Source organism: Ictidomys tridecemlineatus, chromosome X (genome assembly GCF_052094955.1).
Source record: "Ictidomys tridecemlineatus isolate mIctTri1 chromosome X, mIctTri1.hap1, whole genome shotgun sequence".
NCBI lineage: Eukaryota > Metazoa > Chordata > Mammalia > Rodentia > Sciuridae > Ictidomys > Ictidomys tridecemlineatus.
The window spans coordinates 69,746,229-69,762,876 of NC_135493.1; the positions used below are offsets into that span (position 1 = coordinate 69,746,229).

At 38.3% G+C, this 16,648-nt stretch overlaps 1 protein-coding gene across 7 annotated transcripts in view; it reads left to right on the forward strand.

The window, feature by feature from the left end:
- Positions 1-3,428: 3,428 nt before the first annotated feature.
- The window catches only part of Heph (hephaestin), a 79,752-nt gene continuing 66,532 nt past the window's right edge, over positions 3,429-16,648 (forward strand). The window contains exons 1-5 of one of the 7 annotated variants that reach the window (XM_078034644.1): positions 3,429-3,653; positions 6,036-6,081; positions 7,225-7,364; positions 7,769-7,844; positions 14,847-15,040. In XM_078034644.1, the coding sequence (XP_077890770.1) occupies positions 14,865-15,040 (176 nt within the window). In that variant the 5' untranslated portion in view covers positions 3,429-3,653; positions 6,036-6,081; positions 7,225-7,364; positions 7,769-7,844; positions 14,847-14,864. Of the gene's footprint in view, positions 3,654-4,931; positions 5,187-6,035; positions 6,082-7,224; positions 7,365-7,768; positions 7,845-14,843; positions 15,041-16,648 lie in introns of those variants that run through there. The other 6 variants (XM_078034645.1, XM_078034643.1, XM_078034642.1 and 3 more) reach the window with 6 other exon arrangements.

Genomic DNA, 16,648 nt, shown 5'->3' on the forward strand with positions numbered 1-16,648 from the left:
CCCCAACATGCTGAACCCTGTGCCAAGAGCTCACACAATTGCCAGCATTTTGAATCCTCAGAAGATTCCAGTCATGCGTGTATTAATGTTCCAGTTAAAGAGCTGAGGAACTAGGGACAGAAAAGTTAAGTGACTTTCCCAAAGTCACAGTTCAGGACACAGTCAGGATATAACCCCTGATTTTTCTCTGTCTCTCTGTGTGTATGTGTGTGTTTATATATATATTTACACATAATAACATTTGTACATCAAATGTGGTATATGGTATAATATGATATTTGATACATTTATACAATGAGTAATTACCAAATAATGGTAATAAGCAATTTCCTCACTTTCAACATTAATCATTTTTACATGTTGGGAATTTTGTACTCTCCTGTTATCATTTTCTTATATCTACTTTTTAGTTTTAGGTGGACAGAATATATGTATTTATTTATTTTATTTTTTAAAGAGAGAGTGAGAAAGGAGAGAGGGAGAGAGAGACAGAGAGTTTTTAATATTTATTTTTTAGTTCTCGGCAGACACAACATCTTTGTTGGTATGTAGTGCTGAGGATCGAACCCGGGCCGCACGTGTGCCAGGCGAGCGCACTACCGCTTGAGCCAAATCCCCAGCCCTATTTATTTTTTTTTATGTGGTACTGAGGATCGAATCCAGTGCTTCATACTTGGCAAACTCTACCACTGAGCCACAACACACCCCCTTATCTTTTTTGATCCTTCTCATTCTCCTTCTCCTTTTTCTTCTTCCCAGAAATTGAACCCAGGGGGCGCTAAAATACTGAGATACATCACTTCCCCATGCCTTTTTTAAAAATTTCATTTTAAAAATTTTGAGACAGGATACCTCTAAATTGCTCAGGGTCTTACTAATTTGCTAGGCTAGCTTTGAACTTTCGATTCTCGTGCTTCAGACTCTCAAATCACTGGGATTACAAGAGTGTGCCCCTTTGTCCAGTTTCCCCTGGTTATCTTGAAATAAATTACAAAAGGCCAGGCTTGGTGTTCCATGACTGTAATTCCAGCTACTTGTGAAACTGAAGCAAGAGGTTCACAAGTTCATCTGTCTCAAAAGAAAATATATTTAAATGACATTGAGATGTATCATAGATTGTTGTAATCAATAGTTACCTTACTATGTTATAGAAAATTAGAATTAATTACTCTTCTCTGTGGTTTGATGCTGTTTATCCAACTTCTTTCTGTTCCATCTCCCCCTTGCCTTTTGCAGTCTCTAATGACTATTATTGCTCTCTATTCTATGAGATCAACTTCTTAGTTTATATAAATGAGTGTGAACATATGGCAACCCTAGTCTTTCTAACTCCAAACCCCACACTTTTCTCACCAGTCAGTGTTGCCCTAATTATGAAGTTTCTGGGATCATCTTGTCTTTGAAGTTACCCTAGGGCCATGCCCTTCTGATGGTCTATACTGGAGTAACCTGGAAATGTTGATTAAATAGATGAATAAATGAAGGCATTGATTAGTGACAGACTTAAGACTTGAAGCCCCATTAAAAACCTTCTGATCTTGTGCTTCTCATAATGTGCTTTCAGTGTCCTGGAGGTTTATTTTTGGGGCATCAAGTTTAACCACATTGTCTGGGAGTGCAGGCCTACCAAGTATGCTGCTTACCTGGGTCCTTTTGGTCATACCCATTTCCTCTCTCCCTCCCAGGTTACTAGAATAACCCTGCTTTCATCTATTTTGTTTGTTTATTTACTTATATTTTTATTTTTGTTTTAGTAGTGGAGATTGAACCCAGGGGTTATTTACCACTGAGCTACATCTATAGTCCTTTTTAATTTATATTTTGAGAAAGGATCTTTCTAAGTCACTGAGAGGCTTGCTAGTTTGTTGAGTCTGGCCTTGAATTTGTCATCTTCTTGCCTCAGCCTCTCTAGTTGTGGGGATTGCAGGCCTGTGCCATCATGTTCAGCTACCATGGGCTCTTTAGTAGCATAAGTAGAATGCAAAGCCAACATTCTTAAATCATTCTTCCTTTTAGTCATAAATTACAATAACTTGCATTAATAAGGAAATGATAATTTAGATTTATTTATTTATCATCAAAAATTAAGCTGGGTGCAGTGGTGCACACCTGTAATCTCAGTGGCTCTGGGGGTTAAGGAGGAGGATCACAAATTCAAACCCAGCCTCCGCAACTTATTGAGGCCCTCAGCAACTTAGTAAGACCCCATCTCCAAATAAAAAATAAAAAGGCTGAGAATGTGGCTTAGTGTTTAAGTACCCCTAGGCTCAATCCCTAGCAAACCCCCACAATATTAAAACAACTCCAATTTTTATCTCTTTATTGTGCCAGTCATTGTGTTAATATGTAATAGTATGTGTATAATTTTATTTGTTTCCTCAAAATATTCATATGAAATAGTTATTTTTATCCCCATTTTACAGAAGTTAAAATTGAATTTAGAGAGATAAACTACTTTTCCAAGGTTGTAGATTCAGGAAATGCCAGAATTGGATTGCAATCCAAGATGTCTCATTCCATTTTATTTATTTATTTTTAAAAATATTTTTAGTTGTAGATTGACAAAATCCTTTTATTTTGTTTATTTATTTTTATGTGGTGCTGGGGATTGAACCCAGGGCCTCACATGTGCTAGGCAAGCGCTCTACCACTGAGCCACAACCACAGCCCCCTCATTCCATTTTAGTGATAGTGATGTCATATTTCAAATGGCTATATTATAAAAGAAGTCTATGAGGAGCTGTCAATTCTTGCCTGATGCTTATTTTTTGTAGTGAATTTATTATTATTATACATATATACTTTATGGGTTACACTACAGATTTGAGTAATTATGACATATAGAAACTTTATGTTCTCCAAATAAAATATTTACTAAACTACCTTCTACAAGAAAAATTTTCAACCCTTCATCTACTTAAAAATGCTTTTCAAGTGACTCCTGAGATCAGGCAACAGACAGGTGCCTGGGATTTACAGAAGAGGTGGGCACCATGTGTCCTTTCAATGAAATTGGTGAATAAATAATACAAGTCCGGAAATCTGGCCTAGCTGGCCTTCCGCAGTCTTCCCTGTGTTGACTCAAGAGCGTCTATAATGACCTGTTTCTTGTTGTCTTTCATGAGTCAGAGGAGAGGCCTTATCCCTTCCCCTCCCTGTCATAAATGCCTTAGAGCCTGGACTTGGATCCTAGGTTAATGGGTTTGGTTCTCTCCTTCCCTCTTCAGCTTCAAGGTCCACATCTGTGCCAGGCAGAGATAATCCCAGGCGCTGCCGTGGCCTGATTCAGCTTCCTTTGACTGACCACTGAGCTTTTCTGAGGGCTGAGGCTAGTGGCTCCTCCCTTTTCTTTACTGGAGTGTTCACTTTATTTGGCCTGGGCTGCAATCCATGGGGCAGCTCCTAAGTGTCTGAGCACTCTTAAGAACTTCTAGAGTTTTATTACCTAGACTTTGCCCCACCAGCTCAGTCTTCTTTCTGAAAGTCCTTTTTCCCTGGACCCTGCTCCAGACTCTTTAAATCTGGGAGACGAAAATGTGTCGGCTTATCTGAAGAACAGCATCTGTTCCTAGCCAAGATCTCTTCATTACAAAGTAAGGATACGAGGTGGTAGGACTACCATTATACCTGTCATCTTCCTAGACCTGTGTCTGGTGAGTAAATGCTGTTCTTTCCAAAGAATGGGGTATTCCGGCTTATCTCCATGAATTATTCCCCACCCATTCTTTCCTTATACCTTGCATCTTTGTACACTGCTTTCTCTTCTACTCTTAATATTTTAGAATGTGCCTTCTTTATGGAATCTGGGATATTTAATTTTACAGATCTGGGAGTCTCCATATCTAATTCAAAGCCTTCTTTATATAAATAGAAATAGGCTCAGAGAAGAGAAGGTCCTGGGCCAAAACCACATAGCAGTATTGCCAAAGCAAGATCCCAAAGCAAGCTGGGACCTAGGTCATTTTATTCAGGCCAGTCATTTTTCACTAACTTTTCTTTCTAGCAGGAAGAGGGATGACCTCGGAGTTTAAATAAATCCAGATTTCAGTTTCACCCTAAAGTTTTAAGGCCTATTTTCTTTTTAAAATTATTTCTAATTTTATTGGGATGTCTTAGTTTTCAGGCTGTTGGCAAACCTATTAATCTGGGATATCTTCTAGTTCCATCTGATTCCATCAGACAGAAAATGTTATTAAACAAATCCAGTGGTGACTGGTGGTCACTCAATAATTAAGTAAGCCACCTCAGTGGAGCTATTTCTCTCCCTAGTAGCACAGTATGGTAGTGCCAAACCTAAGAGTCTAGTCAGATTCAGTACAAGTTCCCCCTTTTACTTCTTAAATGTGTGACCTTGAACAAGTTACCTTTCCTCTACAAGCTTCATTTACCTCAGTTGTAAAACATGGAGACTTACAATACCTAGTTCACAAGATAATTGTGAGACTTAAATGAGACAATGCACATATATTGGACCAGCTGTTTGTTTTCTTGCTAGTTTTATTTTTATCTATTACTAACCAGCCATGACTATGGATAATAGACAGTGCTGTTAATTGTTCTTCTGAGCAAAAGGAAGTTGAAGCTGATGGAGATTCTTCCCATATCTAGTAATTCTTATAAAGGACCCATTTCTCTTTTTCTATCTCTTCTTGTGTTAGCTGGGGCTTGAACCGAGGGCCTCCAGAATGCTAGGTAAGCACTCTATCATTGAACTATATCCCCAGCACAGCCTACTTTTTAAATGGGACTGTTGGAATCTGCCTGCGGGCTTGGCTGTCCCCTCTGACTGTGCATTCCCTTCCTGGCTCAGCAAAAACCAACTAGTAAGCTGCGATAACAGAATGCAGCCCACCTCCTTGTAATTCCTCTTGTTCAGATCCTAACCAGGATTTGGAAAACACCCGGATATGGTCAAAGAACCATCCCGGGTTTTGTACCAAACCAGGCCCCGGAACAGGACATTCCTGTAGTTTAGTTTCTGGAAAAGAGGGCACCCAGCTCTGTCCCCTCCCCCATTCCACACACCCCAGTAATCCCCGCCAAACTGGAGTCCCGGACTTAATTTATGAGAAAGGCCCTGTAACCCAGGATACTGAGTGAACAGGGCTGGCAGGCTCAGGCTGGGGTCTGCAGTTCAGCATCATTGGGCCGCTGACATGAATATGGAAGGGTTTTCTCTAGCAAAGGTAAGCTTTCTTTGCTCTTTCCAAACAACCTCATCGGTCTTCCTATGCAAAAATCCTTATTCAGCTGGGGTTAGGGAAGTCCTGGGCTGGTGGAAGAGAAAGTCAGTTGGAAAGAAGTTAGAGGAAGTTTGGCTGGGTGCAGAGGGAAGTTACAGGAGACAATAGGCTCCTTTTGTCTCTCCAAAATGGCCAGGATCACACTGGTTTGACTGTTTCTGGGACAAGTCTGGAGTCATACAAAAGAGATCATTTTCCTGTCGAAACAGCTTGCTCATCTTCTGTCTCCTAGGTTGGGGAGACTTTTTTTTAGGGAAAGAACCTAAAGACTACGTAAATGGGAGGTGCAAACCCTTGAAATCATTCATGCTTGGTTTCATATTTTAAGACCAGTTAGTCACAGAGTAAGCCAATAACTGATAGTTGAACTAAATTAAAAGTCTGAACTAATTTTTCACTCTTACTGTCTAAATAGCAGGGATCTTTTAGTAAACATGGGTTCAAATTCTGGCTTTGCTAGTAACTGGCTGTGTGACTTTGAACAAACCCCTTTATCACTCAGTTTTCTATATATATCATCAAAAAAGATGGTTTCTAAAGATTTATTTGAATGTGTGGATCTATAATGCATTCAGTTTCTCATCACTGAGCGTCTATTATATGACAAACAAGTCCTTTGTTGGGGGCTCAAATATCCATTATTTTGTTTGAGCCTCAAAACTACCATTTTTGGGATGAGAAAACTGAGCCTCAGATAGATGAAAATAATTTATTGAAAGATCATATAGCTCTTATAGACAAGAGATGGTATTTGAATTAAGGTCTTTAAATTCAGTATATTTTTTATCACAGGGTGAAGAAAGAGCAACAAAGAGTTAAGAAAGCAGAGAACCACAAGGTGAAACTTTATTTAACTTTTTTAGTTGTAGATGGACACAATACCTTCATTTATTTATTTTTATGTGGTGCTGAGGATCCATCCTAGGGCCTCACACATGTGAGGCAAGTGCTCTGCCACTGAACCACAACCCCAGCCCCCTAAAAGAAATCTTGATGGAGAGTGTTATTAGGAAGACTTCTGAGAAATTGGAGACAGGGTCCCAAGGGTACCTCAGCCATCTTATTTACTTGAGTGGTCTTTTGTCTGAGATGAGCCTGTTCAGTCCAGTGTACCCACCTTAGAAAGGGAAATGGAGAGAGAGGGAAAAGAGAATTGTCACATTAAAGGAACAACTTGCAAATTCTAGGGAAAACAGTGATGCAAATCATGATGAATGATGATGACCAGGCCCAGGTGACACTGGGGATGGATGACAGGAAGGAAAAGCTGGGAAAGGCTTGACTTATTGTGGTTGACCTTCTCTCCAGGTTGAAATAAGGTCTCAGTACACATTATTTAAAGTATGTCCTATTCCCAGAAGCCCAGAAATTCTCTTTAGCTTTTCCTTTCTTTGAATGTCTCTTCTTTCTGCCTTCATTTTGAGTTTAAAATTTTTCCTTTTACTTTTTCTGAGGATTCTTGCTCACCTTACCTATTTCATTTTTCCTTTTCTCTTGCCCTTTTCCTTTTCTAGGGGTTTAGAAAAGAATAGTATGCTTGCCCAAGTGAAAAGTTTGGACACAAATTTCTTTTTTAAAAATATTTATTTTTTTATTTGTAGTTGGACACAATACCTTTATTTACTTTTTAATTTATTTTTATGTGATGCTGAGGATTGAATCCAGGGCCTTGCACATGCAAGGTGAGTGCTCTACTGCTGAGCCACAACCCCAGCCCGAGGAATTTCACATCTTTCATCTCATTTGAACTTCATAACCTTCTAATGAGGGGCCTAAGGTAGATATTATCCCCATTTAAGAGATGAGGAAACTTAAGCTCAGAAAGTTAGATGACTTGCTCAAGGTCATATAATGAATAAACATTGAATCCAGAACTGGCACCAATATATTTTCTGGTGCCTGAACTCTTTCCACTTTACTATGAAATAACCAAGTATTTCTCAAGGAGTTTATGTATTCTTTCTTTTTTCTGCTCTTAAAGTGTATGATTGTACCAAATTAAACAACAACAACAGCAGCAGCAGCAGAAGCACCAGCAGCAGCAGCAACTATGACAAATTCAGCCTTGGGGAGAAGAAAGGAAGTCATTAATTAGAAGGAAGAAAAACCAATATTTATCAGGTGCCTACTAAGTCCTGGTTACTGTATAAAGTTACCACATATAAACACAACTGAAAACAGTACTCAAACCTAAGTTTGTCTGAATCAAAAGTTCTGGCTTTCCCTCCTCTTCCATACTGAGGATTGAACTCAGGGGTGTTCTACCACCAAGCTACTTCCCCAGCTCTTTTATTTTACTTTTGGTACCAGGAATTTAACCCAGGGGCACTTTATCACTGAACCACATCTCCAACCTTTTTTAGTTTGAAGACAGGGTCTCAGTAAGTTGCTTGGGGCCTTGCTAAATGGTTGAGGCTGGCTTTGAACTTGCAATCCTCCTTTCTCAGCCTCTGGAGCCTCTGGGATTACAGGAGTGCATCATTGCACCTGGATTAATTTATTTTTTTTTTTTAATTTTGAGACAGGATCTTGCTAAGTTGCTAAGGCTTGCCTGGAACTTGTGGTCTCCTGCCTCAGCCTCACAAGGCACTGGAATTACAGGTATGAACCACAGTGCTCAGCTTGATTGTGTGTATTTTTATACCCATATTCATGTGTCTGTATGGCTAGAATGTTTCACTGTATATCATAAATTTAAGAGTATATACATATTTGTGACTGTTCATAAAATGGCAAAGCTCTGGGCTAGGGTATATAGTTCATTGCCTAGCATGCACAGACCTTGAGATTGATTCCTAGCACCACAAAGCAAAGCAAAGCAAAACAAACAAAAAGGTAAAGTTTTTTTTTAGCTTTGACAGGTTCCATTTCTATATCGGCTCTGTCTCTCTCTTCCTCTGTTTTCCTCTCTCCCTTTCCCCCACTCAACCCCATACTGGAGAGTGAATCTAAGCATGCTTTACCACTGGCTACATCCCGGTCTTTTTATTTTATTTTATTTTATTTTATTTTATTTTTTTAATTTTAAGACAAGGTCTCTCTAGTAGCACAAACTGGCCTCAAACATAGAATTCTCCTGTCCCAGACTCCTGAGTAACTGAAATTATAGGCATGTGCCACTGTGCCTGGCTATTTTCTTACTTGTAATAGTAACAGCCACTAAAAATTTTTGGCCACTTGTGCACTTAAGCATTTATTTGTGTTTTTTGCCCTTAGAGGTATTAATTCATTTTATCCACACAACTTTATGAAACAGCTAATAGTATTAAAGATGAAGACTTCTATGGCTAGAGTAATAAACCATAACTAGGTCACAGTGCTAGGTAGTGTGATTTTCAAGCCTGTGTCCAGGATACAAATGTGGACTCCTTATCTCACAAGATTTTGAGAATTAAATAAGATGGCAAATATGAGGAACATTGTTAAGTGGAAACTGCTAGGTGAATGCTAGGTAGCATTTTCCCCAGGTTCTATTGCCTAAGCCCTTTGGACCCTTAGTCACCACCTATGAATGCTTGTCCATTGTATGCTGCAGGTCTGTACTAGTTTCTCCTGGGAATATTTCCAAGCTTACCATGTGCTTCTCCAATTGTGGAACTCTTACCTGGGCCAGTTTTCTCTCTAGATAAGTAAGTTCAATGCACAACTGTCTTGCTGATACCTTTCTGAAAAGGAAGCTTGAATATGGTCATGTTGCATTCAGATTTATAATGAACAAAGAACACTCCTTCCTGTTGAAGTTTCCAAGGAATGGCTATTTGTGTGACCATATATGGTCCTGTATGTAGATGCATGTGAGTATATCTATATTTTATTAGTGAATATGAGTATTTTACATCATGTGAGAGCTGGAATAACTCTGAGAACTCATTCTATATTATATTATTTTTGTACTAGAGGTTAAACCAGGGGTGCTTAATCACTGAGCCACATTGCCAGCCCTTTAAACATTTTTTTTTCTAATTTTGAGTGAGGGCCCCAAAAGTTGACGAGGTTGGCCTCAGACTTGTAATACTCTTGCCTCAGCTTTCCTAGCCACTGGGATTACAGGCATGTGCCACTGTGCCTGACTAGACCACATTTTTTATATTTCTATATTTGTGCATTTTTGTGTGTGTGTGTGTGTATATGTGGGGGGGGGTACTTGGGATTGAACCCAGGGCCTTGTGCATGTGAGGCAAGCATTCTACCAATTGAGCTATATCCCCAGACCTCATTTGTGCATTTTTTTAGATTGTAAAATTTTGATAACTCTCAAAAAATAAGAACTATGTCATTTAGCTATATATATTCCATTATTTATTTATTTATTTAAATTTTGAGTCAGGATCTTACTAAGTTGCTGAGTCTGGACTCAGATTTATGATCTTCCTGCCTCAGTCTCCTGAGTTGCTGGGATTATTGGCATATACCATCACACTTGGCTATTGTATTATTATTATTATTATTATTATTATTATTATTATTATTATTAGTTTTGGTACCAGGGATTGACCTCAGGGACACTTGACAACTGAGTCACATCCCCAACTCTATTTTGTGTTTTATTTAGACAGTGTCTCACTGAGTTGCTTAGGTCCTCACTTTTGCTGAAGCTGGTTTTGAACTCGTGATCCTCCTGCCTCAACCTGCTGAGCTGCTGGGACTACAGGTGTGCACCACTGCACTTGGCTATTGTATTATTTTATACATGGGAAACTTAGCTTAATTAAGGTGAAAAAACTTGCCTAAACTCACTCTTTAAACTAGTGGCAGAACTTGGACTAGAGCCAACATTAGCAATAATTGTTATGGCCCACTACTGGGCCTTCATCACCACATCTGGCAATAAATACACAGAGATCTCTATGACATGATATCCACTCTCAAAGAGTTTGTAGGCCAATCTAGGAGATGAAGATATTTATCAGGCAGCTCAGAAATGTAATGATAGAAAGTCTGGTTTAATTCAGTTGAGTGCTATACAGAGTAAGTAGCTTTTCAAAGGGCAGTGATATGGAGAAACTGGAGATGACCTTCTGGAATAGTTGAAAAATAAGTTAGCTCTTGAAGTAGAAATACAGAAATTATGGTTTGTGGGAGACAGTAAGGAAAAATTAATAGACTGTATCCAGGATTGAGAAGGTACAGAAGGAAACTAGTAGTGACTATCTACCACGTTCCAAACTGATTTCACCAGGGGCCTTTCATGTAAGTTTTCTGATTTGTTTCTCCAAGGTTGATATTATTATACCAACTTCACAGATGAGAAAATAGTTCAGAGTTGTAAAATAATACCTAAGGCTAGAAAAACAATCAGTTCAAGAGCCAGATTTTAGAAAGAAGAACCCCAAAACAGATCCTCCCTTACATTAAGGGCTTCCCTCCTCCTCCTCCTCCTCCTCCTCCTCCTCCTCCTCCTCCTCCCTCTTCCTCCTCCTCCTTCTTTTTTTTTGGTACTGGGAATTGAACTCAGGGGCACTTTACCACTGAGCTACATTCCTGGCACTTTTTACTTTTTATTTTGAGAAAAGATCTTGCTAGGTCGTTTATGGCCTTGGGAAGTTGCTGAGGCTGGCCTTGAACTTGCAATCCTCAGCTTCCTGAGTTGCTGGGATTACAGATGTGTGCTACTGTGTCGTTCATCAAGGACTTTCTGAAAAATGTAATTTGGAGACTATGGAATAATACTTGTATGATTGCTGTATATGGAGAGACCTGAGAGTTTGTAAGGAAGTCTATTGTTTTTTTTTTTCAATCAGGGTAAATAAATGGGCCTAGCTGGGGTACATTTCTGGGACTTTCCTATCCATATGTAAATCAGTGCATAGCTTTTAATTTCTTACGGTGTGTGTGTGTGGTGTTGGGGATTTAATTTCTATTTAATAGTCACTATTTCTGGGCTGGGCAGGTAGCTGACTCTCATGTATAAGGTCCTGAGTTCCATTCCCAGAGCCAGAAAAAAAAAAGTCCCTCTTTCATGTGCTTGAAGATTTAGTGAAATAATTTTTATAATCCACTGAACATGGTATTTTGTATGTGGCAATCTTGCAATGAATGGTAACTATCATCATCATTATTATTATTATCTCTATGTATGTATGTCTATTTCTAATGTGATCCCAATCACATGTAATTGTGTATTTTAGAGGGTGTGTATTTTTTCCTAGATATAGCTTGGATTTGGGCATATGCATGTTTTCTGTGCATATACATGAGTGTCCAACTACGGTTTCATGGAAGGTAGTAGGACATGGCAATTAAGATCATAGGTGCTGAAGTCATACTCCCTGGGATCAAATCCCAACTCTACTGATTGTTAACTAGATGGCCTTGGGCAAATTACTTTACACCTCTGTTCTGCAGTTCCTCCACTGTAATATGGGGATAATAATAGGCATCTATTTCATAGAGTGGTTGTGAGAATTAAGTGATTTAATCTATGCAAAACACCTAGAATTGTTGTACCATGAACACACAAAAAATACTGATTTATTATTATTATTATTATTACTCTGAAGGTGACTAAGTCTCTTGTGACTGTGGTTCTATATATTATGCAAATGTCTTTATCTCTACCTTTAAGTAATACCACATATGCCTGAGTATGCAAATATGTGTATATGTGTGTTTATGTGATGTTGTTTTTGTTTCTGAGTTTGACTAGCTATGAAATGATATGAAAGCTTTATTCAAATATAATATATAATTTTTTTCAAAATTTGATTTTGAAAAAAACCAAAATATAATTTTCTGGTTTATAATGCTGAAATAAGGGGTTAGGAAGCATGGGTCTAATTCTGAGTCTGAATTGGACCTGTGAAATGGGTTTATACATAGCCTTTGGGATCAGCAAAGAACATTTCTTCTGAAAAGTTCAATATATTTCCTGCATATACTCTTACTTTTTTGTACTGGGGATTGAGCCCAGGATTGCTCAACTGCTGAACCATATCCCCAGCCCTTTTCATTTTTTAATTTCAAGACAGGATCTCACTAAATTGCTTCAGGGCTCACTAAATTGATGAGGCTAGTCTTAACTTTCGATCCTTTTGCTTCAGCCTCCAAAGTTGCTGGGATTACTGGTGCCACCATGCTCAGCTCTCTCTTTTGTTTTTTATTTCATTTTAAACTTTTAAAAATAACTTTATTTATTTTAATATTTAGAATATTTTCTTCTATTATTTTTATTAATTAATTAATTTTAATTAGGTACATATGACAGCAGAATGCATTTTGATTAATTGTACAATTGCAGAACAACTTTTCATTTCTCTGGTTGTATACCATGTAGTATCACACTATATGTGTAGTCATACATGTACCTAGAGTAATGATATCCATCTCATTCCACCATCTTTCCTGCCCCCATACCCTCACCCCTCTTTTTCCCCCCTTTGCCCCATCCAATTTCCTCCATTTTCCCCATGTCCCTCCCATTATTGAATCAGCATCCATTTATCAGAAAGAATATTTGGCCTTTGGTTTTTTGATATATGCTTACTTTGCTTAGCATGATATTCTCCATCTTCGTCCATTTACCTGCAAATGCCATAATTTTATTCTCTTTTAATGCTGAGTAACATTCTATTGTGTATATATACCACCATTTCTTTATCCATCATCTATTGAAGGGCATCTCGGTTGCTTCCACACTTTAGCTATTGTGAAATGAGCTGCTAAAACATTAATGTGGCTGTGTTACTATAGTGTGCTCAGTCTTTTGGATATGGACCAAGGAGAGGGATAGCTGGGTCAAATGGTGGTTCCATTTCAGGTTTTCTTTTTTAAAATATTTTTTTAGTTGTTGATGGACCTTTATTTTATTTATTTTTTTGTTTATATGCAGTGCTGAGGATTGAACTCAGTGCCTCACACATGTGAGGCAAACACTCTACCACTGAGCCACCACTTCAGTGCCCGCCCCCCGACCATTTCAGGTTTTCTAAGGAATCTCCATACTGCTTTCCATATTGGCTGCAGCAATTTGCAGTCTCACCAGCAATGTATGACTGTGCCTTCCCCCCCACATTCTCACCAACATTTATTGTTGTCTGTATTATTGATAACTGACATTCTGACTGGAGTAAGATGAAATCTTAGAGTAGTTCTGATTTGCATTTCTGTAATTACTAGAGATGTTGAACATTTTTTTCATATATTTGTTGATCAAATGTGTATCTTCTTCTGAGAAGTGTGTGTTTAGCTCCTTAGCCCATTTATTGATTGGGTTGTTTGTTTTTTTGGTGTTACATTTTTTGAGACCTTTATATACCCTGGAGTTTAGTGCTCTATCTGACTTTTGTGTGGCAAAAATTTGCTACCAAAATGTAGGCTCTCTCTTTACCTCATTGATTGTTTCTTTTGTTGAGAAGAAGGTTTTTAGTTTGAGTCCATCCCATTTATTAGTTCTTGATTTTATTTCTTGAGCTTTAGGAGACTTGTTAAGGAAGTCAGGGAAATGAATGAAATTTAAACAAAAGAAACAATTCAAAAAACTGACAAAACAAAAAGCTGGTTCTTTGAAAAAAATATATGTATTTATTTTTATGGGGTGCTGAGGATCAAACTCAGTGCCTCACATTTGCTAGGCAAGTTCTCTACCACTGAGCCACAACTGCAGCCCTCATTTTAAACTTTTTTGAAGTTTTGCATGTTAATGCATGCAAAATATGCATAAATCCTAACTTTATAGGTCAATATATTTTTACCAAATTAATATACAATCTAACTGGCATATAGTTCAAGAAACCAGATATTAGAAGCATTACCCTCTTCCATGATGCTACCTCCTCTTCTTCCTCCTCCTCCTTTTTCTTTTGTGGTGCTGGGAATGGAACTCCAGGCCTCACATATGCTAGGCAAGTGCTCTGTCACTGAACTACCCTCCCCCTCTACCCCCATCCTTAATTCTAATAGCATAAATTACTTTTCTGTGATTTTGTATTTTATATCAAATAAACAATACAGTATTTATGCTTTTGTGTCTCATTTGTTTCTGCAACATTACATTTGTGAGAATTATCCATATTGCAAGCAGTTGTACTTTTGTTTATTATTATTGCCATATAGAATTCCATTGTATGAATAAAATGCAATTTACTCATCATTTTAGTATTCTTGGACATTTTGGCTGTTTCTATTTTGGGTTTTATAAATGTCTTTTGATGAATTTTTATTTGTTTCTCAACACAATTTACAAATGATGAGAAGTGGCAGCAATGAGTCTTCCCTTTTTGCCTATGGGAAACAGGCAAAAGAAGAATTAGTGACTTGATATAAGTACCAAGTGAGTCTATGTGACTTAATCAGACATTTGGTGCCTCTTTCCTGATCCCTGGGCCAGGGCATATTTTTCCTTCTATATTTTGAAGGAACAAAATCAAGATTTCTGTTCTGAAGGAAGTGATACATGACTTGCAGTACAGGTGACTTTTTAACTTTGTCCTCCAATATCCCATCTTTAGAGATCACTGAACATTTGTTGAATTGAAAGGAATCAGGTAAGATCAAGAAACTGGGCTAATTGGGATTTGCTCTTTTAGTCACTCCATCTGGCCTTTGTCTTTTCAGTTTTCCAGACATATGCAAAACCCTTTTCTTCTCTTTCTTTCGTACCAGCAGCTTTCATTTGCCAGAATAATGTGGCCCATGGAGCCAGGTCACCTCCTTTGGGCTCTGTTGTTTATGCAATCCTTGTGGCCTCTACTGACGGATGGGGCCACTCGAGTCTACTACCTGGGCATCCACGATGTACAGTGGAACTATGCTCCCAAGGGAAGAAATGTTATTACAAACCAGACTCTGGACAGTGACTCGTAAGTTAAATCTCTTATGGTATTAGAGTTGGAGTTGGAGATGAAGGGGGACACCACTGATGTTAGGCAATGGCCTATTGTTTGTTTGTTTTTGCTGTGTGTGTGTGTGTGTGTGTGTGTGTGTGTGTGTGTGTGTGTGTGTGCGCGCATGCGCACGTGGTGCTAGGAATCAAATCCAGGGCCTAACACTTGCTAGGCAGGTACTCTACCAGTGAGCTACATCCCCAGCCCTTTTTATTTGTTATTTTATGACAGGGTCTCCCTAACTTGTCCAGCTGGTCTTGAATTTGTGATCCTGCTGCCTCAGCTTCCTGAGTAGCTGGGATTACAGATGTGTAATACCATACCTGGCTAAGAGGTATCCTTTGTCTTTTTTTTGTGTGTGTGTGTGTGTGTGGTAACTGTGGATTAAACCCAAGAGGGGATTAACTACTGAGCCATATCCCCAGCCCTTTTTTATTTTTTATTTTGAAACAAGTTCTCATTAAGTTGCTTAGGACCTCACTAACATTCTGAGGCTGGTTTTGAACTTTTGAACCTTCTGCCTTAGCTTCCTGAGTTGCTGGGATTATAGGTGTGTGCCACTACACCCGGCAGAGATGCCCTTTTGAGGATCCTTTCCCAGGATGTGGTAGCAGCCAGCTCCCAATTTCTCTAGGCCATACACAAAGAAGCTGGCTTCCTGGGAAGAGAGCTACTTAACTCAGGATCCAGCATGTCATTTGAAGTCTACTTTTCCATGCCAAGGTGCCTCAGCATTTTTAGACTCCTAAAGATAATTCCATATTTCCTTGATTCTAATAGACTTATTAAAAACATGGAATACATATAGTTTTTGAGAGATGTATGTGGTGGAGTAATCCTCCCATAGTTTGTTAAAATTATTCGATTTTAGATATGTGAAAATATCAAAAAATAAGGGAAGTCTTTTTTTATGGTACTGGGGATTATAAGGTAAGTCTTATAAGGAAGGAAATGATAGTAATAGTTATCACTAATGTAACACTCTGTGGCAGGTACCATACTAGACATTTACAAACTCTGAGGCCTTTAATTTCTACAACTCTAGAAAGTAAGTATGAAAAAGTATATATATATATATATATATATATATATATATATATATATACACACACACACACCCACACACACACATACATACATATGTAAGTATGATATGTATATAGGTATATGTATGTATATATATTTATTGCAGTGTTAGGGATTGAATCTGGGGCTTTTCATATGCTAAGCATGTACTATATCACTGAGCCATATCCTCAACCCCAGTGTCCTCATTTTATAGATAAGAAAACTGAGGCCCATTGGGGTCAAGTGATTTGTCCAAGTCTTACAATAATAAAGACTTAGAATTTGAAACTAGGTAATGTAGTTTCGAGGCTGGTATTCTTCTCACTGTTCTGCCTCTCACAGGATTAATGACAGACCAACCTTTCTTTTACTTTTATTTTATGGTACTGAAGATTGAGCCCAGGGATGTTTTACCAATGGGCTACATCCCCATCCCAACACTTTTTAAAAAAAAAAAATTGAGACAGGGTCTTTTTGAGTTGCTTAGGTCCTCACTAATCATGGCTGGACTTGAAC